Genomic DNA, 27,314 nt, shown 5'->3' on the forward strand with positions numbered 1-27,314 from the left:
TACCTTTAAATACCATGACGGATAAACCAGTTATTGCAGGAACGATTAAAGAAAGATGGCAGAAATATTTACCTCGATTTTGCATATTTTTTATTTTATAGCCTTCATGCAGCACGCAAGGCACTATTCATTCATTCAATTAACTTCAGTTTCCGTCTTTTACATACTTCTTTAATCCAGCTTATTAACATCCCTTAGATCGTAAAGTATTATTATTTAACAGAAAAATCAACCCAGTAAACATTACTTAGATTAAAGCATCCCAAAGTAATTAAATTTTTTAAATTAAACGACGTCAAAAACCGTGCAAATAATTGAGTAGTATTATTTTTTCAATTTCCACCTTTTAATTCTGCGTTAACTTAAAAGGCAACTAGTATCAGCATGTCAGCACTACAACCATTAATTTGGCACAGACTTAAAAAAAAGCGCCGAAATTTAGAGAAATTTTTTTAAAAATAGTTCATTCCCCTCTATGTGTAAGTTGTGATCTGTTCAACTTGTGAACAATAAGCAACCCTCCCCACGGCCCAATGAGAAGAGTAATGGATAAGTATTACAAGTATGAGGTGCAGTCTTGTTAAAATTCATGCCGACCATTCCTGAGGCGAATGGTTAATTGAATCCCAACCATCAGATTACACCGATATCCACTATCTAATATTCAAACCTGTATAAAAGTAACTAACGTTTACTAGGATTTGAACTTCAGAACTTTCGACTTAAGCAGATATTATTCTGCTGATTTCTGTTTTATTTTTATTCTAAATATGGAACCAGTAACAAATATAACCTGTATTTTGATTAAAATAAGAAAATTAATAAAGGAAAAACTCTGTTAAATAATTATAAGCGAAGATGAACAGTAACTCTCGCATACATAAACTATTTATCACAAGCTATTAACAGTAATTTTCTCGATATTTTACCGTTAAATTACATTGTATATCGGGACGACTTCAGATTATATATTACTTATGCATAACGGTCAGATAATAAAAAATCAAGATGAAAAAAATGTTCTTTCAGGCTTGTAAATCTTTTAAGTTCAGTAATAATACTTTTAAAAATAAGTATGTTATCTTACCTTTATAAGGAATTCTGCCGGTCTACGGAAATCATGTCCAAATATTCAATATTTAATACAAAATTAAGTTAAATTTATATGCCAGTAAATACGTCACCTTTTTTCACAACAATTTCTAATATAACCATGAGACACCCGTACAAATAAAATTAAATTACACCTTGCTAGTAACAAGCGTATACATACACTAACCCAAAAATTTTTAACAGAAGAAAACTTTCCCAAGCGTTTTTCCTATTATACTAAAGATAGCTAACGTCAAAATTTTGTAAAAATAATTTTAACACTAGTAATCATCAAATGTCAGTTTAAATTAACACCATACATTCAAAATTATACAAATACCAAATAATTATCGTTTTACCCATAAAATAATAAAAGGGTGGAGAACCCGATATGGAATCACGTCAACTTTTTTTATTGACGAGATATTATTTTACGTGATTTCTTATTACAATTCTTACAAAGAAACATTTCATTAACTAAAATTTTTATGAAAAATACTAGCCCGAAAAGAGCGGAAAACGAAACAAGCAATCGGAGCGAAGAAATAGACGCGACGGGAGATCAACACCAGTTATATTAAATCACTGAAGCTGTATACTTTATTGTGGAAAGGAAATTAAAACGTAAATTTCTTCCATTATCTTTTTTTATGAAGTAAAAATATAATCCATATTAACTGTATAAAAAATAAATTATCCATTCATGGACGACGATTTTTCTGTAACGTTTTAAGTTATGGACAAATAATGTTTGTTATTTTATAAAATAACATTTTATAAAAGCCGGGTAAAAAAAGAATTTTTAAACATCATCCGACTTCTAGTTCGCATATAATTCCAACTAAATTTATAGAAGCACCTAAAAAAATAAATAAACTATACAGTGAATCTTTACCACATCTAACGAAAAAGCGAAGCGAGTTATTTTTATTATAAGAAAGAAAAACATATAATATTTCTGAATCTTTTAGTCCGAAAACAAGGAGCTCCAAAAATACTAAATTATATCTTTAAAATTATTAATTTTTTAACGTAAACGCGCATACACAAAGAATTTGATACCGATCACAAACTTTACGCTCTTACGGACGAATGTTATTTTTTTTCACTCCGTACGCAAAACATTTTATACCTTATTTATAAAAATATTGTTATTATTCAAATAATACTTTATTTACAACACTTAGCTTAGCCTCAACGACTACGCCGTTTTCACATTAAACTAACTCGAACCAGAAGCACATTAATTTGCACATGGTTTTTTTTTCACAGTCTGTCCCAGCCTCTGCTACGACGACTGTGAAGCAGATAAAGAATGTGAGTGAGGACTAGTTAAATAGTTAAGTGCAAAAATTATTTCGGAATTCTACAATACATGTAAACATTTTCATCCGCTTTTCAACAGCTTAAACAATTTTTAACTCTTTGGCTTAAAGAAAATATCATTTACAATTTGTCATTTTGTTTCTTTAAATAATATTACACCTTCCTTATCCTGTTTAGCCTCCGGTAACTACTGTTCAGAAAATACTTCAGAGAATGAATGAGGATGATATGTATGAGTGTAAATGAAGTGTAGTCTTATACATTCTCAGTTTGACCATTTCTGAGATGTGTGGTTAATTGAAACCCAACCACCAAAATACACCGGTATCCACGATCTAGTATTCAAGTCCATGTAAAAATAACTGGCTTTACTACGACTTGAACGCTGGAACTCTCGACTTCCAAATCAGCTGATTTGGAAAGACGCGTTCACCACTAGACCAACCCGGTGGGTAAATAATATTACACCTAAACTCATTCACGTTATTCTAATGAATGTTTCTAATATTTATTTCATGGAAACCGATGCACCCATTCTCAATATACAAGGGAGTGAATACACATCGATTAAAAAAATCCACATCCCAAATTCATTCAAGGATATTCGGTTAAAAATACGAAAATCATGCAACTTTTCTATAGTTAACGTAGTAAATGGAAACGATGAAACATTGTGCAGGAATCGGAAGATCGGATAAAGACTATGTACATCTTTTTCAATTCATTAAACACTTACTGTCACACAATATTACCCCACCCGTTTTCTATTCAACCTAATTCTGGAAAAAAATAACATTGAAAGGACCGGAAAAAAGACATCAAAGCAACACTATTACAAAAAAGGAAAATCTAGTAATACGAGAGTTTAGCGTTCGTAGGTGGTATCGCCTTACTACCGCAGAACAAGGAGGAGGAAGCGCAAGTATTGATCGAGAAACTGCAAGAAATCGCTAAAAAAACCGAACTCTTACGAAAAAACGAAATACATGGAAACTAAACATCAAAAGGAAAAATTGATGATGACAAAATACGGATAGAAAACATTCAGGAAACAACAAATTTAAGAACTTCAAAGATAAAGATCACAAAAACCAATAACAGACAAGAAGTGGACTAAAGAACATCTGTTCATATGAATATGAATGAACATATCCACGTAAACGTGTGCGCTTTCATGTAGTCCTTAAAAAGTAATATGTGCAAGATAAACTCAATATGTAATTAGCGATCCCTCTAAAATGGGATTTGTATGGAACTAATAAGATGAGAATAAACCAAGTGGATGTTTAATTACTGCATATTTTCGTTCTAATATGAATTCATTGCTTTTAATTTTGTCTTCCTCATTAAAATAATAATAATAATTATTATTATTAATACATTGCAATCGATAACACCCTAAAAACACTATTATATGTTGAATCGTATTCTGTCCGTTGCGAGTAATGTTTTCTGGAAGTAATCCTGCATTGTTTGCAGTTTGCTTCCGCCAGCCAGTCAGGCTGTGGCCTTGAGATGAGAAGGTGTCTGGTACTTTGTCTATTCATGTGTTCTTCGCTTTTAAACGATTGAACCGTGTTTTTTCGTGTGCGCTTACAACGATGTTAACTTTATAACAGTGAATATTTTTCGTTGAATACATCATCCGTTGGCATGGTGGAGTACACACGTACAGTGAAAAACTAGTTTTCTGTTAAATTTCCAGTTAGACCGGTTTCCAATCTACACAGTGTAAGAGAGCTAATCGAGAATTTTTGCGAGACGGGAGCAGTAAAGAATTATACGCGAAGCGGAAGACCATCAGGTGTTGTGCAACGTAGTGCCAAATAACTCGATCTGAAAAGTTAGACTGACAGAAAGAAAAGCATCGCTGTTACAACTACCGTAAGCTCAAACTCGTATATTCAGCTGAAAATGGTTTTCGGAAATCGAATCATTTCTAAAGGGCTTGTGGCCACCTCATCCTCCGGATTTAAGCCTACCAGAATAGTAATATTTATCGAGAAATCTTCACGCCTTACAGGAACTTCGAACTATTATTCTTGATCTCACCAAGATCATTGCAAATGAACAACTTGTGAAAATCTTCGAGAATAAGAAGAAACGAGTGCAAATATATCCGTATGTTCATGGGGACCGTTGCTAACAACTACTGTAATAATAGTCGATGTTACGTATTATTTTACTGCTGCATGACGGGTGTATAGTTGCTTTTCGACCGCACTAAATAATATTGTCTCGATTGATTTGGTTGGTTCCTTCATTTATTTATTTAAAATACAAATGCATTGTTTATTTTACCAATAGTTTTTATATTTTTTGCGATTATTTAAATACAACTAGTTAAATCTTTAATTATTTATTTGCAAGTAAATTACGTATATTTAATTTAATCATTTCCTTATTTTTCAACAAGCCAGGTTTTAATCTAAATTTGCTTCGTTAAAAAAAAATATATAACCGCCCCTCTCTTCTGAAAAATACATGGTGGCATGTAAAAATCCCACATCAGTAGGTTACGGGGAGAAGTGAAGCATTTCAACTAATCGCGGCGCAGATCGGCTTTTCTTTCGAGTCAAAGAATACCGAAATGTGTTCAAAAATGCTGCTATATTTATATGTATATATGTGTGCTATTATAGTCAATATGTATATATATGTGTTTGTATACTGATTTTCTCAAACAATCCAAATATTGTGAACATGAATAATATTGCCACATACTAAGGCATCCTGGAATAGTCGCTTTAATTTTGGAAGGACAGGTAGAAGGGAAAAATTGTGTAGGCAGGCCACGTTTGGAATATGTAAAACAAATTGTTAGGGATGTAGGATGTAGAGGGTATACTGAAATGAAACGACTAGCACTAGATAGGGAATCTTGGAGAGCTGCATCAAACCAGTCAAATGACTGAAGACAAAAAAAAACAAAAAAAAAAAAAAAGAATAATATTAAACTAAAAACTACCACAGCAACAGATGTTACAAGCGTAACTGAATATACAACAATATAAAACTGACTATTTCAATAATGAAGTTGTAGAAAGGTCCAGTGGGTATTGCTATTTCACTGCGAGTTCTGAAAGCATGTAACCAGCTGTTTGAAAAGAAAAGAGAAGGAACGGTGAGAGTAAGTCTAACAGAGATGAAAGCGTAAAAATGTTTTCGCTTATCAGTCGAACACGACACGAGGTTATCCCCAGGCATACTGTGGCTACGCGATATTGCACCGTAGAGTTAATTTCCCAATAGACAATTCAAAGAAAAACGTGGTTCCTTTTATTCAGGTCTGTTGTATTCTTACAATATATAAATGATTTCTTTTAAATAAAAACATGAATGAGAAGTTTCAGTATTATTATTAGCTTCCCATGTAAACGGGGGGGGGGGAATTCGTTAATAAACATTTTAAGTAAAATCTTACACGATCTAAAATTTACCAGAAAAATATCCGGGATCAAAAAATGAAAATTAAAAGGGGGAAAGATAGCTAAGAAACAATATTTCAACTAGTAATTTAGTTAAAAAAAAAAAAAAATAGTTATTACGAAATACAGAAACAACAAACACCGTACCTGCGTTCTTCGGTCTCATTATGCCGTTTTAAAAGATAATATTGAAAACATAATTTAAAAAACCCTTCAAAAGAAAACAATGCAAACAGAAACATTGAAAAATGGAGTTTGGCGCGCTTTAAAAGAAGCAATCCATCCATCACATACACCACTTTACACTAGCTCGGTCCCTTTCTTTTTCCTTTTTTGTTCTTGCGCGCGCGAGCAGGCCCGGGAAGTGCCACTCGGTCTGGTACTCGCAACCGAAGTCCCCTCCTATTGTTCCGCATCAGATGTCAAGTGAAAGATTGATCATTTAAAGATTAATGGGTTCCAATTTTTGATGGTAAGTTTTTTCAAACGATCATTACTACGGCAATTTTACACTACTGTTAACTTTTGCGCTTCTATCTTTATTTTCATAATGAAAGCACTAAAATAATAAATGTTAATACAGTTAAAGCATGCGACGTAAATATTACTTTCATTGTAAATACATATACAAAGAAAAAAAACGTTTTCACAAAATACAGATATCGACTACAAAAACAACACTAAAGAAAAGAATATGCCATAAAATAGCACGCAACCATACGGAAGAATTCTAAAATAGACATAAAATTAAGAAAATACGTTTTACATACCTGTTAACACATTTTTTTTTTTTAATTAAAAAAATATGGTAAAGAAAATTATTTATTTTTATAAGTATCACACAGCACAAACAAATATTAAATCTAGATTATAATCTCTATAAATACTAAATCTATATCTCTTCAAAACACACCTCAGATACTTTAGTAAGAAAAGTTGAGACTTAATGAATTATTAAGATAAATACTAATCCTTCCACAAATTTGCTTTGCCCTCGTCAATACATCGTTATTTTGATGTTATATATTTTAAGTTCTCTACTGTTTTTACTTAAATTCATATTTAGTTTAATAAATTAATTAAAAAAAAAAGCTTATAATTAAAAAAGATAATTTTAATCGATTGTAAACATTAGAGTAAAATATCCCAGTTAAATATTTTTGAATTATGATGATATTTGAAGGAGATAATTACACCTTAATTACAAAATGTGTTCGACAATGAGAAATCATTGATTAAAAAATTAATCCATAATCTTCACAAAAAGTTAATTTCAAATGTTTTTCTATGTTCTAACCTTACTCTTCACCGAATGAACCAAATCTAAAGACTTTTTTTAATTTTGAAGAGAAGCTCCTCTAGTGATTCTGTTGCAATTTTTATATAACCCGAATTGAAATTGTTTCTATCATCTATATAAACGATTTGAAGATCTGTATTTAATTTTTTTTCCCTTTATACAATGAAAGTAAGTGTTGTAGAGTAATGATATATCATATAGCGTCACATTCTGTAATGATGCAAAAATTATGCTTAATTAGTCAACAACAAAAAGCAAGTCGGTAGAAGTAATTTTCATTTTGCGCAGAGTTCAGAAAGTCGACGAAAAATATGAGGAATTACAAAAAGAAAAATTAGGGGGAGGAACTTAAAGAACAACTTACATATTTTATCCTTATCCGGTTTACAATGTATAAGCATAAAAAATTTATCCTAAACCGCGTGTTTGAAATTTTATACGCATAACAACCGAGAAAAAACTACTTGAATGACCTTTGATGTTTACACTTATGAGTAAAATTTCAGAAAGACGACTAAAAGATCTTAAAACTACGTAACCTTTAATTAAATCAAAAATATAGAAAATGACACCGACACATTTGCATTTACAAGATGAAACCACCATACTCAAAATTACGTTAATAAAAGAAAAGATCATACAAGCTCAAATACACGACTGATAGAATACTCTATTAACTCGCCGACGACAAAAAAGAAGATGACATTAATAATATTGAATCAGTGCTGTTTTATACGGAAGGTGGAGAGATAAGAGGGTAAAAACAAGCTGCCTATTCTTGTTTATCCACTCATTCGAGTTAGGTTAGGCCCGATACCATACTGTACCACGATTACTTTACTTTTTCAATGACTAAGCTTCCCCAATCTTTCTTGTGGAGTAAATCCTTCTCCTGATGAGAAATGCTCGATACAATATAAAATCGCTCGATACAATGGGCAATAGATACAGATGAGGAGACCTTATTGAAACTTCTGTGAAAACCAATAACAAAATTAACAACTACAAACGAAAAAATATCAATAAACATATCACTGAAACCGGTAACTTTCTTTAAAATTAAGAAAAGTCCTTTAATATTTCACGATATAAAGATAAAAATAGTCAATCGATAAACTTAAGAACAAAATTTCTAAGTAAAATACGTAAAGTACAAACAAAATAAATAAAATAAACTGTACATTCTTTTTTTCTTGAGGGTCTCAGGAAGAAGTTTCGGTAGCTGACGACTAAATTTCAAGACTTCATCGGCAAGGAAAACGTTAGCGATATGAAAACAGAGGTACGTCTGTCAGCCCATTATGATAAGCCCTCATTACAGATATAATTATAGCTATATTTATTAGCAGTCCAATGTGTTACGATCGATATGCATGACGTAAAATAAATGTAAAATTCCATTTTATGAATTATAAAAGTATCATTTTTACGGAGAGAATATTAATCCATAAAGTAAAAAACCGAAAGAGCGAAAAATGTGGAAGTACTAAAATGTATAATTGTCCATGAAGCCACCAAAAACGTTTTACATAAAGTTTAGCTTGAACTTCTTAAGTTATGCTTCTTAATTTTATCTTAATACTAAATGTAATTTCGACTTCAATTCGTTAAAAATTAAGTTCAACTTATGTTTATATTCTATTTAACAATAATGCCCGCCTAACAGGTACAGCAGACAGCATAGTTATCTAATCTAACATGCACTGAAAGCGGTTGAATAAAGTACAGTTGATTAACGGAAAAAGAATTAAACGCGCAAGAGAATGAGTAATACGCCAAAATCCTGTGTGAAAAATTCTCAAGAAGGCTAATACTGAAAGCAATTTCTAAAGATTATTAGCGAAAACAAACACAAAAAAAACAACAGGCAGATTCGAAAGCAAATCGGAAGAATCACGATAGAATAAAAAGAAATATCAGATACCACTAAAGAATAATGCAAGATACGAAAATAAACGAAAGATATTTTATAAATCTAATAAAACATTAAAATATACGTACATTTATTACTTTTTACAATAAATAGTAATAAATGTAAAAAAAAAGCATTATACAAAAATATACCATTTTGAAATAATAATTTTAATGTGTTTCTACTAAATTAATATTTTCACTTAATACAATAAATGTTTTAGTACGAGGGGAAGTCAAAATAACGTATTACGTTTAATTTTTTGCGTTAATTAAAACTGCATTCGATATAATCGCGCAAAATTAAATTAATTTATACTACACGTATAAAAATCCCAAAACTAATATTTGTTTTTCTTCTTTATGTAACTACTAAAATTAAACGATTCAAAATTCATCCCGACTATTGTCACTTTTTCACAGAAAAAAGACAAAAAAATATGTAGGAAGCTTCGTTAATAAAAAAAAAAAATTTATGATGATCAGATAACTGTTTGCGACGTTAAAGTTTTGCTTGAATTTGTATAAGCAGATTCAATGTAACATTTATTTGACTTCCCTACGTACTCTGTATGTTTTATTTAACATTTTATCGTTTAAATAAAATGTTTATCTATTATTATTTCTCGGCATATAATGTAATATTTCTTATTTATATTATTACATGGTGTACCACAGCCAGTTCTTAAATTCGCATGCATCTCAACTGGTGAAGGAGTAGGAAGAGGAGAGAAGAAGTGGCATTGCGGCTTACCGCGGTATGGCTGAGGCCCGGCTCCGAAGCGAGGTTCTTGAAGTAGAGGTGCTGGTCTGTTGCCCACATTTTCAGTCGGTTTCCCTGCAACAGAGAACAAAACTTCTTTTCAGATTTCGGTCGACCGAATTTTTTATTCTCCAAGAGGTGAGCCGATAAAACGACCCCGGTCGATATCCGTACATATAAATAAATATATGTACGTTCTTCATTCGTCTGAATGAAAATAAAAAAACAAGCGAACAGTTTTATGCTGATAACGCATAATAAACGACTTCATCGTATTTGTATCGAAACCGGTTGAAGATTCATCGACAATCTATAAAAAGTTAAAGAACGTTAATATAATTAACATTTTCAAGATATTTTCGCAAGTTGAAAGCAAAAGGAAAAGTGAAAAATAAGCTAAGAAAAAGATAATAAAAATTAAATTTTGAATAAAAAAAGCAAACAGTTTTCCAACCATCATAATAAAAAAAAAATTGTATAAAATTAAATAAAAAATAAATAAGCTTTCCTAATTTACGGCAAATATCTATATTATAATTTATTTTATAAACCGCCGTTTAAAGCTGAGAAATAAGCAGCTAAAGTACAGTAATAAAAACTATTGATTACTTCACGGGATACAGAAAAAGAAGACATAAATCTGACGTTCCATACGTAAAGAGAACTGTAGGCAAAATAATAGGCTCACATAACGCTAATACAGCAGTTGCTAACGAGATCAAAAAGGTTTCGGTTGCCACTTCTTTACAAAAGCTAAATACTTGTCGATTAACATCAGGGTTTCATCGTTCACTAAAAATACACTGTATTATTTATAACAAGCTGCAAATTCACTAACCGCATGACCAGGACCGTAGTCGCATGTAGAACAGAGTTTTGCACGTATACCTCTGCAGATTTCGGAGATATCGTACGAATCAATAGGTGAACCCAATTTAATTCGAATGTATCAGTTACATTTCTGCTTAGAAATTAATAGAAACGGTGGAAAAAAATTCTTGACAGATTAACACTGTATGTTACAGGAAATGATGAAAGCCGGAAAGAGGATAGCGATATTATATTAATTAATCTTCTATTAGTTTTAAAATTTAACCTTAACGGCTCGGGAACAGGTTTAAGAGACTATCGGCTTATACATCGTGCTATAAAGGAGAGGAGGCCTGAGACTTTTCTATCAGCATCACTTTGCGAAGCCGCCAAATAGCAAATTGTGCTTAAGTGAATAAACGCAAAGAATGTGTTAACTCGAACAGCCCTTATACACATTCTTAACACGGATTTGAGAAGCGTCTAGCAAAACTCCGCAAATACTATCGGGGAGAAAAGAATTATGAGGATAAGGAACGAGAATTAAGAAGGGGGCAACTGACCCCTAAAGAGAAATTAAAATATTAAAATGAGGCGAACAATTACATCCGAGGTAGTGTTGTAACTCAGGCCCGGTCCAAACATTAGGTATCGTCCCGCACACACGGAGATAGCTTTATCCGGAACGGAAACTGCAGATTTTGTCTCGGCTAGTTTTAAAAACCTTTCTTCGAATACTGAGACCGATGCGAGGAGAGGCTCAAGGCATCCCTACGGAAAATCCTCGCCAACAACCGATTGTTCTAGGAATTTTTTATTTTAATACTACTTTAAGATTCAAATTCGGAATTACTGCAAGAAAGCCAATTTCTATAACTATACTTCTTAATTTTTAAGGACCTACGCGCAGTGGAACTTATACGAGCATATTTAAAAGAGATTAGCTTTCAAGAAACTAAGATTGAAGTAGATGATGGAATAGACTGATGAAAACTAAAATACATAATGAAAAATTTGTTGAAGTTCATACAATTCGTATACCGTATACAGAGCTAATAAAATTTTACACAAAGAAATCTGATCAATTCAATACACTACTCGGGATACACCGTTACTTAATTAAAGTACGACCTTGCTGTACGCTGAAGAATATACCTCGTGCAAAATTACATAAAATCAATATTACCAGTCCGCTAAATCATTAATCACTGTCATTTTTCCGCAGAAGATTGTTTAATAAATAAATAAATAGAATCATAAAATTGTTCAAAAAACTGTTTGGTAACGATAAAATATTATTTAATACAAAACAATAATTTCACAATTTTACTTCTATTTGTTTCATTTTGTTCTAACAATAAATTATTAAAATTTTACATCGATTCTATCTGAACTTAAAATTAAAAATAGAAATCTTTAATAACAATATTATTAAATCCCTGCTACATTAATATACAAGGGTAAGTCAATTATTATCCGTTCGTAATTTAGTTATATTTTTGTTTATGTTTGTAATACTGTCGTGTTGCGTAGATGACGCATGAGTGGTTTAATTGTTGTTATCTGTGCAGGTTTGATGCTGCTAGGTTAGTTCCATTATCGCTGCCCTGCCGTTAACCATGGCTGCTCCGCTTTCTGTTTGCACCAAAGAAGAGCAACGTTCAGTGATCCGTTTTTTGTGGTCGGAAGGTGCACCAGGGGACGAAATTCATCGAAGACTTTCGGTGTAGTACGGGAACAGTGTGCTGCCGCAACGGAGTGTCTATGAACGGATTGTAAAATTAAAAAATGGTCCCATAAGTATTACGCACGACGAAGGAGCCGAACGATCGTTTACCACCACAAATGAGCGTGCACGTGCATGGTTTTCTTAGATAGACGAGTAACTATTGATGAAGTGGCACATAGTCTGCAAATTAGTCACGGTTCTGCCTACGAAATCATCCACAACAGACTTGGGTTTCATAAAGTCTGTGCAAGATGCGTCCCAAAACTACTCCCACAGTTGCATAAACACATGCGCTTGGACATCTGCCAAAAACATTTGGATCGCTATGGTAACGAATCATCTTAGACAGAATCATCACTGGTGACGAAACATGGAAACATCCAAATTCGCTCTGCAAAAAAAAGTTCAAGACCCAACCGTCCGCAGGAAAACTGATGCTTACGGTTTTTTGGGACTCACAAGGTCCAGTACTGGAACATTATGAGGAAAGAGGCACGACAATAAACAGTGCGCGTTACAGTGATACGCTTACTGCCAAGCTTAAGCCTATAATTCGAAGCAAACGCCGACGACTGTTGTCGAAAGGTGCTGTGTTGTTGCACGTCAATGCCCGTCCACATACTGCTGCCCACACTGCTGAAACGCTCCAGATACTCAATTTTGAAGTACCGGCTCATCCTTCGTATAGTCCTGATCTTGCCCCTTCTGACTACCACTTGTTTGATCCACTCAAAGAGGCATTAAGGAGCCGTCGAGAAGCGGTGCATTCCTGGCTCGCAGCTTAGCCGAAAACCTTCTTTTATGAGGGCATCAGGAAGCTTGTGCGACGATGGACCAAATGCGTTGAAATGCAAGGGGACTATGTTGAAAAATGATGTACATGTAAGTTTCCAATTTGTATTGAAATAAAATTTATAACTACATTGCGGATAATAATTGACTTACCCTCGTATCTTTTATAAGTTTCTTATATTATATTGAATCCCCTTTAAGTGCTTCATTATTGCTGTCGTTCAAATCAATTGCACTGATTTTCAACTTGAGATTATAAATTTCAATGAGCTGGATGTAAAATTAATACAAAAAAAAAAAAAAATACAACTTAAGTGATCTACGGTTATTTTAAGACAGCAAAATAGACACATAAGAATGTTATGCCACGAACGTTCGTGTCTAAACGTAATTCGGAAAAGAATAACCATAACAAAAATCTTTTACTTACATCAGAAAAAAATAAATTAAATAATAAAACAAACAGCAGACTACATACATAGTAAAAAAATTGAATGGGTCAAAAAGGATAGACGAAATTTTTTCTACGTGCAACGGTTTTTTTTTAATTATAAAAAAATCAATCACAGTAATTTTTAACCAGCCTTGAAAAAGCAATTACATACAACACAAAACATTTACATTGTTTTATTACAAATTTCTTTTCTTTCTTTTTCCTGTTTAGCCTCTAGTAACTACCGTTTAGATAATTCTTCAGAGGATGAATGAGGTTGATATGTATGATTGTAAATGAAGAGTAGTCTTGTACATTCTCAGTTCGACCATTCCTGAGATGTGTGGTTAATTGAAACCCAACCACCAAAGAACACCGGTATCCACGATCTAGTATCCATGTAAAAATAACTGGCTTTACTAGGACTTGAACGCTGGAACTCTCGACTTCCAAATCACAAATAAAATGTTTACAAATGAAGAATTTCACTACCAATAAACTATCAACAATATATCATAGATTACGATTTTTGTTCAACACAACGTAAATATTAACTTTAGAGAAGTAAATAAAAATACGATGATACAAACACAGTCGTGCAACGTAAGAAATAATTCTATTATCTCCAACATTACCGAAAATATTCTGGTAATTACGAAAACGAGAACGTTTAGACGCATTTCAACTATCGGGACGATTTATCAGAGAGTGATTTTAGTCTTCGAATCCCATCGGGTCGTAAGGGATTCGGTTAACACCGAATCATCGGTTAACACTTGCACAGAATCATTTACCTTCTTAGGTAACAGCATCATTCCACGCTAAGAAAATTTCTGAGATTTCAATTCGTCCTTTTCGATATACACTACGATACGATATACACTACAAATCGTAAAAAATGGTTTTTCCAGCTTAAGGAATATTTTTTTCCCACTTCAGTATTAATACAATCCACTGTTTAAATTAAATAACATTTTTTGAGAATATCTTGATAGTAGTGAATACAAAATCATATTCTTAAATTAAATTATTACTGTCCTTAGAAAACTATACAGCGGTTTTCTATATGACAATTTAAACGAATACATTTTTTTTAAATTACGAGTAACCTTTTATACTATAAAATCGATCGTACTTTAAAACGAAAATTTAAAAGAGAAATGTAAGAAAACTAAAAATTGCAGCTAAAATTTTCCGATGAGAATAATTTTTTTTACTTTTGCATCCATATACACAATTTCATAGTTGAGAAAGGAAAAATATTAAAGCGATGTCACTGAACTGCGATTATCATTACACAGAATGTTATAAACATGGATCTTAATGTTGAGATTGTTTTTGTCAACACACTTTAACCGTAATTTATTCGCGAAGTGCAATCGACGACAGTATACGTCCTAAATAAATTTACTCCACTCGACTAAACTATTTTTGGAAAATTAAAAGAATCCATTAATAAACCGTAAAGAATCTGAATAAGTCGTATACTATACGAGCAGACGGACCAGACGGTGGAGTATAATAGTACAGTCGCCACCACATCATTCTTCTTGGCGTCGCGACATCCTCGTTGCAAAGTCGGATGCCAGTTCTTGACCCCCCGGCAAAACGTTAACATCATAAATTTTTACAGCTGCTCTTAACAGTAGATTTTTTAACATCCTCTCAAATAATTCAAGATTCCAAACGACTATTAATCTCAATTTTATCAACGAGACATCGATCTTAAAAATTTCGATACGAAAAAAATTAGTAACGTTACTGAAATAGCAAAAGCTAAATTACAAAGAGTTGGTAATTTTAAAAACATGGATTGATCAGTAGGATTGTTCAAAAACATTACAATACATTTTATTTTTAGAAAAAGCAGAACTTTTTAACACAACATTTTTAATGTCGATAATAATTGATGAAAATTTAACTCGAAAAAAATTAACGCTAAATTAAAAAGAAAAAATATAAAATTGCAATTTTATTTTCTATTTTTAATACTTGAATTAAGTAACATGGTATAATAAAGTAATCCGCTATTCTAATTCTCAGTTCTATGCATAATTAATTTTAAATATGCTGTAAACGCGTTTTAATATTTGCACTAATAACATTTTAAGTAAAATCTATTCTATTTCTTGACAATTAACAAAGGAAATAGGAATAAATCTTTGGTTTATTATACCGCTTTAAAATAGCAAGTTATTTTTTATTGACATTTTTTAAAGTACTTTATCGATAACCATAATTCACTCATATATAGGCTTTCGTTCTGCAGTTGACATATCGAGTTACGGAAAGTAACGACTGCAAGACATTTACTATTTTTTCAGGCGCTTCTGAAAGAAACAAAAATAAATGGAAGAAAAGAAAGCTCGGTAAATAGAAGGAAGAATGAAGTAAAGAAAGCTTTGTTTAATAAAAACAACTTCTGTTGTTCCACCTTAAGCGAGGAACCCGCAGAAATTAATCGATGAAATGTTTATATAACGTAAAAACAAATATTTTACCTCGTCATCACGTTACAGTTATAAAGTATCCTATAGTGAATATACTTTTATCTGAATAACTAAAGCGATTAAATTTGAACCGAAAATAACGGTGTGAAATGTTCACATTAAACATCGCTAAAAGTCTAACGCGACTTCAAATTATATTAAAATTACACGACTAAGTAATGATAAAGGCTAGTAAAATTCACCGATAAAGTAATAAACAAAAATCATAACAGTTACTAAAGTATGTTTTCAAAGTTACTATGTTAACAACTTCTTTGCAAATATCCTTTTTTTGCCGCCAATGAAATTTAACGGCAAATGCATCCTTCATTATTCAACGCACAAAAAACCACCAGTAAAGAAATATAATTTTCCACGAACTGAAAAAATTAATAGAACCAGCTTTTGCCTTTGTAAATCTGTAAAACCGGATTGAAAACTGCAAAAATAAAAGTACTGAAACACGATTCACGATAATCTTATTTCGATAGCCGAACGATTATACTAGAAGTTTTTGATTTTTTTCCCGTAAAACAGAGAATAATATCTATGACAATAAACGAAATCAGTTGTAAGTTGTGGAGATGGATGTTTTTCTACGATTCCGTAGTGACAACGTTAAAATGGAAAGTAAATTCTTTCCCGTAAAATTTTTCCCCGGGAAACTCAAAGGCACCTTTTGACTATACATCATGCGGGGATTAAAATTTCAAGCAAGGCTTTATAATTCTAAATTCGAATCCATAATTCTAACATTTATAATTAATTGATACACCACAAAATTAATTAGTATTTACGGTATTCGTTTAAGTGTTTATAAGGAGGTAGGGTAAGGTAAATCTGTTTCATTAATATAAACCAACCAATAATTCAGATACATCATTATTAAACAATGTATAATGTATGTACACACATACATAGGTGTGTGTGTTTACGACATTACTACAGCCTAAGCTACTGTAAATGGCAGTACACAGAAGATGTATGTCGTAAACCAGAATCGCACACCGCATAAGTAGCATATTTAGTTAATTATGGTAACATCGCTAAGCCAACCTCCTTAGAGGCGGGCACTCTATAGTTTCTAAACCGAGAATACATCAAAGTCATTCCATTCAACCACGCAACCATGTTACTTCACTTCGACATAATTCCTATTGATAGCTATAGCATTGAGATTTTCTTTCCCCGTAAGTAAGGGCACACGCTAACCGCAGAAAGTGAAGTAATGCATACGTTGAAAATACTGCATTTACAATTCCTGAAAGAATAAAATAAATATACGTAAAATATATTATCCGATGAAGTAATGAATAAATTATAGCAAAATGTAAAAACCATCATATCGTTAGCTTAATAAATTCGAACGTCTAGTAATATTATCAACACTGGACGAAATCGGCTATTTTGATTTTGAATTAAAAAATTTATCTTTTTAAACCTTTCTTTCTTTTTCCTGTTTAGTTTCCGGTAACTACCGTTCAGGTATTACTTCCGAGGATGAATGAGGATGATATGTACGAGTGTAAATGAAGTGTAGTCTTGTACAGTCTTAGTTCGACCATTCCTGAGATGTGTTGTTAATTGAAACCTAACCACTAAAGAACACCGGTATCCACGATCTGGTATTCAAATATAAAATTAACTGCCTTTGCTAGGACTTGAAAAATGGAACTCTCGACTTCCAAATCAGCTGATTTGGGAAGACGCGTTCACTACTAGACCAACTCGGTGGGTTTTTGTCTCTTTAAATTAAATTGAACTATTATATAACGTGAAAATTTACCTTATAAAAAGGTAAAAACTATCACCATAATTGAATGTGAGTGATTCAGCCGGTGGTAAAAATCTTCTTTACTGTAGTAGCAATGTCGACAAATCACTGAATGACAACGTCAAGAAAATGTCTCAACAATAAGTTTACTTTTATATATTATTTTCATAAATAGTCTTTTTGTATTTTTCCTATTCTTCCGTAAATATTCTGTACACAAAAAATAAGTTCATCGAAAATCCATGTTAGGCTAAATATATAATAGCGGACCGAGAAAGGCACGGTGTAATACAGTAGCAGGAGAACGGTCTCAAAAGAAAAACTTACGTTTAAATATCTAAGTAAATTATTGCACGCAGCCGTTGGAGACAGGCAGCGGGTGGATCGGAAACTTCAGGAATGAATACCATGCGTTGGTGACTTGGCGATGGAAATTGCACCTCCCTAGGCCGCAGCAATCAACCTTCTAATAAGAAAACAGTATCCGCAATTTATGAAAAATCGTTACACAAACATCGTTCCGCCTAATAGCAAGGAATCTTACCGCTAAATTTCATAAACATCGGGAATCGAAATAAACCTTTTGCTGCGAAACAAATATTCAAAAGAAATTCCAAAAATATCTCGCTTCTTCTGTCAAAAGAAAAAACAAAAAATATAAAACAAAAATACATAAATTAAAGCTTATACAGAGTGTATCACAAAGTTTTCCCATTACGTTTTGAACTGCTTCGTTAGCGAATTACAGCTAGTGAAAGATTTCGTTTGCATTTCAGCTACTCCGGTGAAATGAGGTCGTACTGAAACTTTTAGAACGTTAACCAAGGGGCATAATTAGCAATTTCTTATGATTTTTGACCTGAAAATCTATTAAAAGAGGTGCCAGAACAGTATCTGCAGTAGGTTTTGAGAAATCTGGAGTGAAACCAATAAATTGGGGTAAAGACCCGGTTTTTTTTATGTTTGATGTACAATAACGTTATTAAATGGGTAATAAACACAAAGTTTTAAATAAAACTTGTTTAATTCTGAAAAAAAAAATGGCGTAATATAAGTTGAATAAAACAAAGAAAAATTAGAAATGTTCGAATTTTATTTACAAACAGTACACTAGACTGTCTGTAGATTAGTGCATTATACACGTACGTACCCCAGTTTATAATAAATGTACAAAAATCTCAAAAATTGTTACTTAAAAAAGTCACATAATTGTCACTTAAAATTTGTTAAGTGTCCTACAAACCACAGAATGCGAAACTCCGATCCACTTAGAAAGATTTCGTGCGATGCGGTGAAGAGCATCGAAAATAATTTCATCAATAACAGCTTCGTGATAAGACAGATCGTTCATATTTGGTACGAATAGGTGAGCCTGTTTCCCGAAGATTGCAAAACGACTAACTGCTAAACTGTTGCTACCTATTTTGGGATCTGTAATCCTTCGATTCGGAAAACGTCACATTCTACTGCAGTAGCTGCATCATTGCAATTACACAGATCCAAAATGAATGCGATAACGTATTCCTCTGTTGTAAATAAGTACGACATTACTTAATGGCAAACCTATCACGTTCTAACTAAAATTCACAGGAAACCTTCGCTAACGACAAGCACAGTTCACATACCCATATACTTAATGTACAATACAGAATGATTTAAACACCAATACAGTACTGCGCATTGTTGAACAGCCGTAGCTGATCTTATTGCCAACTTTGAAAAAATAATATTTCAAAAAATTTATTTTATTTCTGTCATTAATAATAATAAATTATTATCTAATTAACTTTTAAAATTCATATTTTACAATTGTGTAATTTCAATTTTTTTTTTAACTTTTTAACAGCTATTTTTAACTGTAAATTTTGTATTTACAAATTTTTCAAATCACCAAAAATAATTTGGTTTTTGTTTGCATTAAATAACTACTTTTTTGACAAATGTAGTAATGTAATCTTTGTAAATAAAATTCGAATTTTTCTAACTTTTATTAGATTCAACTTATCCTAACACCACTTTGTTCAGCATTAAATTCTCTCACGTTTTCTTAATAGGGTTTATGTGCTTATTACCAATTTAACAACGTTATTGGACGTCAAACATAAAAAACAGAGATTTTATCCCAATTTATTGGTTTTCATCCCAGACTTCTAAAAAACCACTGCAGGTACGGTTGTGGGTTCTATTTTATTCGATTTTTCAGATCGAAACCATAAGAAATTACTAATTCTGGCCCTTTGTTAACGTCCTAAAAATTTCAGTATAACCTTATTTCAGCGGGGTAGCTGAAATTCGAACTAAATCTTTCACTATGCTGTAAACGATGCATTTTAGAACATATGTTGATATGAACATATGTCAGTATTTTCACGAGTAAAATAGGTTATGAAAGCCCCGGGAGAACTTCATGATACACTGTGTGTGCGTAAAATAATGGTAACGTTTTTTTCAAAACTGTACGTTTCCGTAACGTGAAGTATACATGAAAATGAAGAAAAACCGTCCAAAGTTTTCAGTAAGTAAACAAGTTCTATACCAGCGCATGTGCGCTATGTACAACTCTCAAAAACGGGCGGCCTACTGAAGCAATCACGTCCAGGACGATCAACACAGAGATATCCGTTGAAGCTGTGCGAACACGTTATTAGCTTAGCCTAAAAAAATCAATGCGGAAATGTTCTACAGAGTTAGGCGATTCAAAAACAGCCGTTCACAATACTTAAATAACGATTACACTTTTAATTCGCGACAAAGATTCTGAATAAGTTAGATCAGGATGAAATTTTAAACGAATTTATTTTTAGTGATGAGCCTACGCTTTATGTTTCAGGACGGCATCATAATATCTTCGAATATGGGATATTGAACCTTCCCAGGAGGATATTATGGAACATCAACTTGACATTCCAAAAGCGATTGTGTGATGCGCAGTCAGACGAGACAGACTTAAAAACTTCCTGGATACGTTAGTAGGGTATTCAGCGTTCTTTATACTGAAAAATTCAATTTTGCAGTTAGACGGAGCTCCTCCACGATTTACTTAAACGAAACATTCCCTCAGTGATGGGTCGGGCGACCAGGGCGATACCAATCTTGCATCTACAATCTCCAGATCTTGCAAGGATATTTATTTGCGGATTTATGAAAAAAAAAACTAAAATGTTTACAGTTCAAAAAAAATCTTGAAATATTTTCACAGAAGCCGTTTCTTTTATCATACCGGATGTTCACAATTGCAGTAAAATAAATCCTGTCCTTTCGTGTAGTTTTCGCCTATTCAAAAGCAAAAACCCAACAAAATTATTTTCCCCAGGTAAAGTTCCGAATGTAATTCAAACAAAAACTTGTCAACTAGACTTAATAAAGCTTAGAGCTTTTGCAGTAGTCGAGTTGATTACTTACGTTGTTTCATTTCATTTCAATTTCGTACATTCTAACTTTTCGCATAATCTACCTCTTCGTACTCTTTTTGTACATTCTAGAAAACCATTTAGTAATCTCTACATTGTGGCTCGGTAAAAAATGGGTTACGTGCTCGAACAAAATGACCTAAACAGCTTATCCAAACTTTTTGCAGAGAGTTATTAATGACATCTTTTGCAGAGAGTTGAAATCTTAATGACATCTCACAATCTAGGAATCTTAATTTTCAGATATGAATAAAATTAATTATTTCAGGTAAATAAATGACAAATGCCACGATTTATTTGATTTCAGAATTACTGTAATAACTTAGTTGTGTCGTAAGTTAAGTTTTACTTACGACACAACGGTCGTAAGTAAAACTACAGTTTTTCTTTTAATTTCATATTCTCTTTTATCAGCAATGATATAACAAAAATTTTAAGCACAACTAATATTTTTTTAATTAGTTATTTGATTTATTTACTTTCATTCTCAACCCGTGGATTATGCGGTGCGAACATTTCTTAATGCGCATTACATTAAAAGGTGTGCGTAATGCTAATTTATTTAAAATTAATAATTATTAATTTATTCTTTTAAATCGATTCCTATATTGCCTCTCCATAATACATCTCAATTTAATTTAAAAAAATATATTTTTGAAAATACAACTAAGATTAAATCAAACTTAACTGTATAAAAACACAGCACGAAATATATGTATTTAGTGGAAAACATTTATCGAACTAATATACTGTCCGGAGATGAAGTGCCTTAATGGAGGATATAATCTTTTACTTTTATCATTCGGATACGAATCGCGCAATTACCATAAAAGAATATTTTAGGGGGCAGATATGTCCACCAAACCTAATAATAAAAAAAGCATAGTAAAAAGGTTGGGGTTCACGACACACAATAAGCATTATTCATATCATATCATATATATATATATACACACACACACACATACAATTAACACAACCCACGTATTTTATACAAATTTTCTCTTCAAAATATAATTCACATCAGCGGTAAAATTAATGAGCGATATAGCCTGCATTCTCACAACACAAATTTCTAACAATAAAATAATAAACGGATGCTCTTCATATCATATCGTTTATCAAGAACAATGCTTCAATAACGAACGAAATAATTAATGAACACTGTCAAGAGTGATTTACTAAAGCGATACAAAACGAAATACTGTGCCGCAGTGGACAAATTTATTATTCGATTACAGAGAATGAAGATACGAAATTACGCTCTTAAATAAACGGTATCCTGGAATATAGACACGTTAGCTTCTATTTAATGTAAAAGCAGAATTACTCCTGTCTGTTTTAGTCTGTCGGATCTGTCATGTAAAACCGCTGTCTGTCCGACAACAAACCGAAATAGTGTTTAAGAGTTGCGAAGGCAGTACACACCTGCAGGGTGAATGCCGTACCTCTAGTGCATATAGCTTAAAGGGACTGATACCCGTAATTTATCATTCAGTATAGTTAATTTTAAAATTAACTAAAAATAAACGAACGTGTATCACTCTGATGCTTATTATCATGTTTTAACGTCGCTTATTTTTTTAATTGAGAAATAAAATTTTATTTACATTTTAAATAAAATATAAAGTTTTTAATCGAAGATTTAGCAAAAACGAAACCTACTCGCAGAGAAATTTTAAACACAGATTCCACCCTTCCGGCGTAATAAAAAACAACAAAGATAAATAATCAGTTTCTAAAACAAACGAGTCGATAATACACATAATTTTATTTAGAACCTTTTTTCTCGATCAGATTACAGGTATCGATGTTACATGTAATACTAGGAACACCTAGAGGTAATAAAATACCGCGGCAGAATCTAACTTTGCTATCGGACAGTAATCGTTTAAATACTTCCTACTCGCAAGTTAACTCATTGAAAATTTATAAAACCCGACCTAATCTTGAGATGGAAATCCCGCAAATATGGAAGCAACTGATTAACTTTGCATGCACTTGCAGTCATAAACAACGGACGTATATACAGAAAGTGGATAAACCACCGACGTTGGCGTGAACGGCAAATACAGGAGAAATTCATATGCATTTTTTACAATCTTCTATTAATATTTGTATAGATAGATTCAGGCCTTGAATCGTAGTATGATTTTAAAATTTTCATACAATCTAAATTATCGACATACAATTCATGATCTTTCCTTTAAACTTTTTTTTCAAATCGCCAAGCTTAAAGCAGGAAACCATATGACAAGGTTTTATAAATTCTAAAACAATCGAAAAATAAAATAAAATCCTTTCATATTTTCTATGAAGGGTTTACTTTCATTCTAAATATAAAAAACTAATCCGATAGACCAAAAAATCCTTAAGGAAAATTAAAAATAAGTACGGAATCTACAACACTTTTACAATAATAAATTTCATACTGAAAAATTTGTCAAGATGTATGCCATTAGTCAAATACTATTTTATCCGGAACTAGTATTACGATACGCTTCCAACGATTTCCGTGTATCAACAAACTGAATAAAAGATAAGGAAGCAAAAAATATGTATTTTATTAGGTCGGTTAAACGAATAAATTCACTCTACTGAACTTTAATATAATGTGACATTTAAAAATGATACAGTTTCCTCTGTATCACCGCTCCAAAGCATTCGAGCAAACTCATCCTTCCTTTTCAGATTAAAATAGCGAATAACCGATCTTTATTTCATCCCAATTATCATACGACATAAACACTACATAAAGGGATTATTGTCATTACATTAGATAAAGGGATATTATTAATACAGCAAAATGAATATTATTAAACAGAGACTGAGAAATAAAAATTAAACTTATTACGGACCCAGTTTACGGATAATCATACAGATAGGTCACGAAAAAGTAGCCCTGCTAGTATATGTAATATTGCATAGAAAATTAATAAGTTCGCGCAGAGAAGACTGGCATGGAAAATTACAACAAAGGAAAATGATTGTACATTCCTGCTAAGAACTCCGCTCTCGTGAGTCACGTAATCATCCCTCTCTCCTTCCCTTCCATGTTCCGACCGTCAGTTGGCTGCTGAAATCGAGAAGTTGAGGTGTGTTGTGTTGTAAGTGCGTTAGCTATGTCTTCGACACCAGAGCGAGTGAATGTTTTATAGTCGTACATAACAATTGATTCTTTGAAGGAAACGCAGGAGTTATTCCGTAAAGCGATTCCTAATCGCTCCATCCCAGCTAAACGCAGCATTCAACAAAGCAATCTGTGCAGAAATGGCGCCAAACAGGATCTGTTGTAAATACACCAAACAGGGCGCTACTTGTCCGCATTCCTGAACTTTGTGCACGCGTTTCCAAAGTAATGTTTCGTAGTCCTCGGAAATCTACCACGACAGGTCGGGGTGGTGAGTAGAACAACCTGCAGACGTGTCCTGAAAAGTCTGAAATTGAATCCGTATCGCATCACAGTTGTGCAACAATTGAAGGAACCGCCCAAGGGAAAACGTGTGACTTTTGTCGAGTATGATTGCAGATGGTCGATTGGATCCGTTTATGTTCATCACAATGGACGGAGGCGGGGTTTCATTTATCAGAAAAAAAGGACCTAATACACGAGGTACCCTTACATGATCGGAACGTTCGCACTATTATTGGTCCAATATTTTTGACACCACAGTCAACACAGATGTCTACCTGACAGTTTTGGATGACTTTACAGCTGAAAGAAGAACGTGACTGTTTTTTTTTCCAACAGGATGGGGCGCCTTACCACACCTCTGAGAGGTCACTTGATCGTGTTCATGAACTGTTTACTGCTGAGCTGACAACGAGTACAGGCGTTATGGCGCCACGGTGTCTAGAATTGTCAACATGCGACTTTTATTTATGGGTAATGTTGAAAGGACGAGTGTATCAAAACAATCCACGCAAATTCTATGAACTGAAGGAGAATATCAGGATTTGCATTTGCAGTATTACCCCGGAGGAATTGACGCAGGTAAAGCTGCATTCGTTAAACTGTGCTCACACATGTTTAGTAGCTGTTGATGGACACCATTTTCTTCATTTACTCTGAAGAGTAAATGTTAGTTCCTTGTACTAACCTCGTCCGATACGGTGGCAGTGGCTGCCTGTGAAACTGAAGCCGAGGGTCCTTTCCTCCGAATAAATCTGATGCTCGATTACTAACCCACAATAAAGGCCAAAATATTACAAGTTCGGAAAAGCAAAATATACAGATACGAAAACTCAAATTGTTTAAAAAATACTGTCGCGAAGAAAGTGGTTTACTTAAAAGCTTACGAGTGTGTGAGCAAAGAAGAAAAAATATTCTGTAAAAAACATAAATTTAAAAAAATTTATAGTCAATCTCAGACTTTTCCGATTCCATGAAATCATTTTAAACATATTGGATTTTTATTCGTTATCTATCACACCTCAGCAATCTTTAGTTAATGCCTAAATTAAGGACGTTAGTTGCGAAGTGCGGATAACGTTGAATACAATACAAGTCCGTAATACAGTTAATATTAACACAGCCTACAAACGAAGTAGAACAAACGAATCGTATTAATTCATTTAAGTGAAAAACTCAATATGAAAATAAACAATAAAAAAAACTTCAATAACAAAACGCAAGAGAAAGAATTAATATTATGATTTGAGAAATGCAATAATATTTTTATTTGAGAAGTCAAAATATTTTGTAATTTAGGTGGATGAATTAAAGAAGATATGAGACTTAAGAAAAGTAAGGAAGAGGGTAATTTATGATAAAGTTGTATTATAAAATTTTATTATACCTTTAAATAAACTAAAAATTTACTTTTTTCTGCTCCCCACCTTCAAAATCGCCTTCCAAGAAATGTTTTTTTATAATTTTTCTACGTTTACCATGTTAAAAGGAAAAGACTAAAAAAATATCCACTGAAAAATGTACAACCAATAAAAAGTTACCAAAGATTTCGTTTTGGGTGTGGTAAAATTATGATGAATTATCGTTTAAATTAACCCAAAAAAGTTTGGAAAAAATCGATATTTTTAAACTTTATCGGCTCCGCCACCCCCAATATTGCTCCAAAGGTATTTTTTTCTCACTTGCACTAAACCATACGCCTAGGAAGACAAAAATTTTAGTTAAAAAATATTCAATAAATTTTTCGATTTTTGGGGCAAATTTAAAAAATAAATGATACATTTCTTAACTGAGTTTAGTATAAAGCAAAATTTTGAGAAAACTGACCCCAAAAAACTATCTATCCCCCCCCCCTGTGATATTGAACCTAACGTTACACTAATCTGCCGCATACACACGAGTCTCTGTACAAAATTTCATCAAAATCGGTGTATCCAATCAGACGTTATTAAGCTTCAAACACGCCAACGCACCTAATGTACGAACATTACTCCCCACTTTTGTTTTGTTTCTTGCGGTCCCTGGGTCATGAAACGTTGAGAAATTCCCCATTTTTCGACTGATCACCATAATTTCCTATTTGCAGCATAGCTTTAGAGCTACGATATAGCAAGTAATATAAAGTTTAAGGAATTTTGTCGACAAAAGAAAAAAAATTAAGCGAGAGTGATACAATAAAACACAAGGAAATAGTAAACGATTCGAGAAGTTTTGTAACTATCTTGTAAAAGCAAAGTAAGTATTTGACAGGCCAAAGATCACTGATTCCAGTAGCACCGCTAAAATATCCACTATTAGCAAACCTTAAGTTTTAAAAGAAAGATTAGAAACAATAATGCTACAAATACCAGAATAAATGTTACAATGTTAACAGATAATTGACAATATAGAACGTAGTACTTAAACATTTGTATTTTATATAGTATTCTGATAAAAACTGAAAAGCGCAAGAAACCGGTCAAAGTAATAATACTTAATTTGCAATAAATCTATTAAAAAAAGAAATGCCCGTAAATAAATAGTTGTTACAGTTTCGGTTTAAAACGAAAAATGATTCAAATAGGACGCACATGTGAACTGTCTCGTATTCGTCCGAGGAAACATGTGGTTGAAAATAAATTTAAATATATATTTAGATTAACGAA

At 32.5% G+C, this 27,314-nt stretch overlaps 1 protein-coding gene across 4 annotated transcripts in view; it reads right to left on the reverse strand.

Annotated features, from left to right (window-relative positions):
* Window positions 1-27,314, reverse strand: part of sm (heterogeneous nuclear ribonucleoprotein L) — a 514,959-nt gene that overhangs the window by 28,502 nt on the left and 459,143 nt on the right. For 2 of the 4 annotated variants that reach the window (XM_075356707.1, XM_075356708.1), the window contains one exon: window positions 9,722-9,895. The exons of 1 other annotated variant lie outside the window; for it this stretch is intronic. In XM_075356707.1, the coding sequence (XP_075212822.1) occupies window positions 9,722-9,895 (174 nt within the window). The remainder of the gene's footprint in view (window positions 1-9,721; window positions 9,896-27,314) is intronic. One more of the 4 variants, XM_075356709.1, reaches the window with a different exon arrangement.

The sequence above is a fragment of the Lycorma delicatula genome, chromosome 2, assembly GCF_047948215.1.
Source record: "Lycorma delicatula isolate Av1 chromosome 2, ASM4794821v1, whole genome shotgun sequence".
In the NCBI taxonomy this organism is placed as follows: Eukaryota; Metazoa; Arthropoda; class Insecta; order Hemiptera; family Fulgoridae; genus Lycorma; species Lycorma delicatula.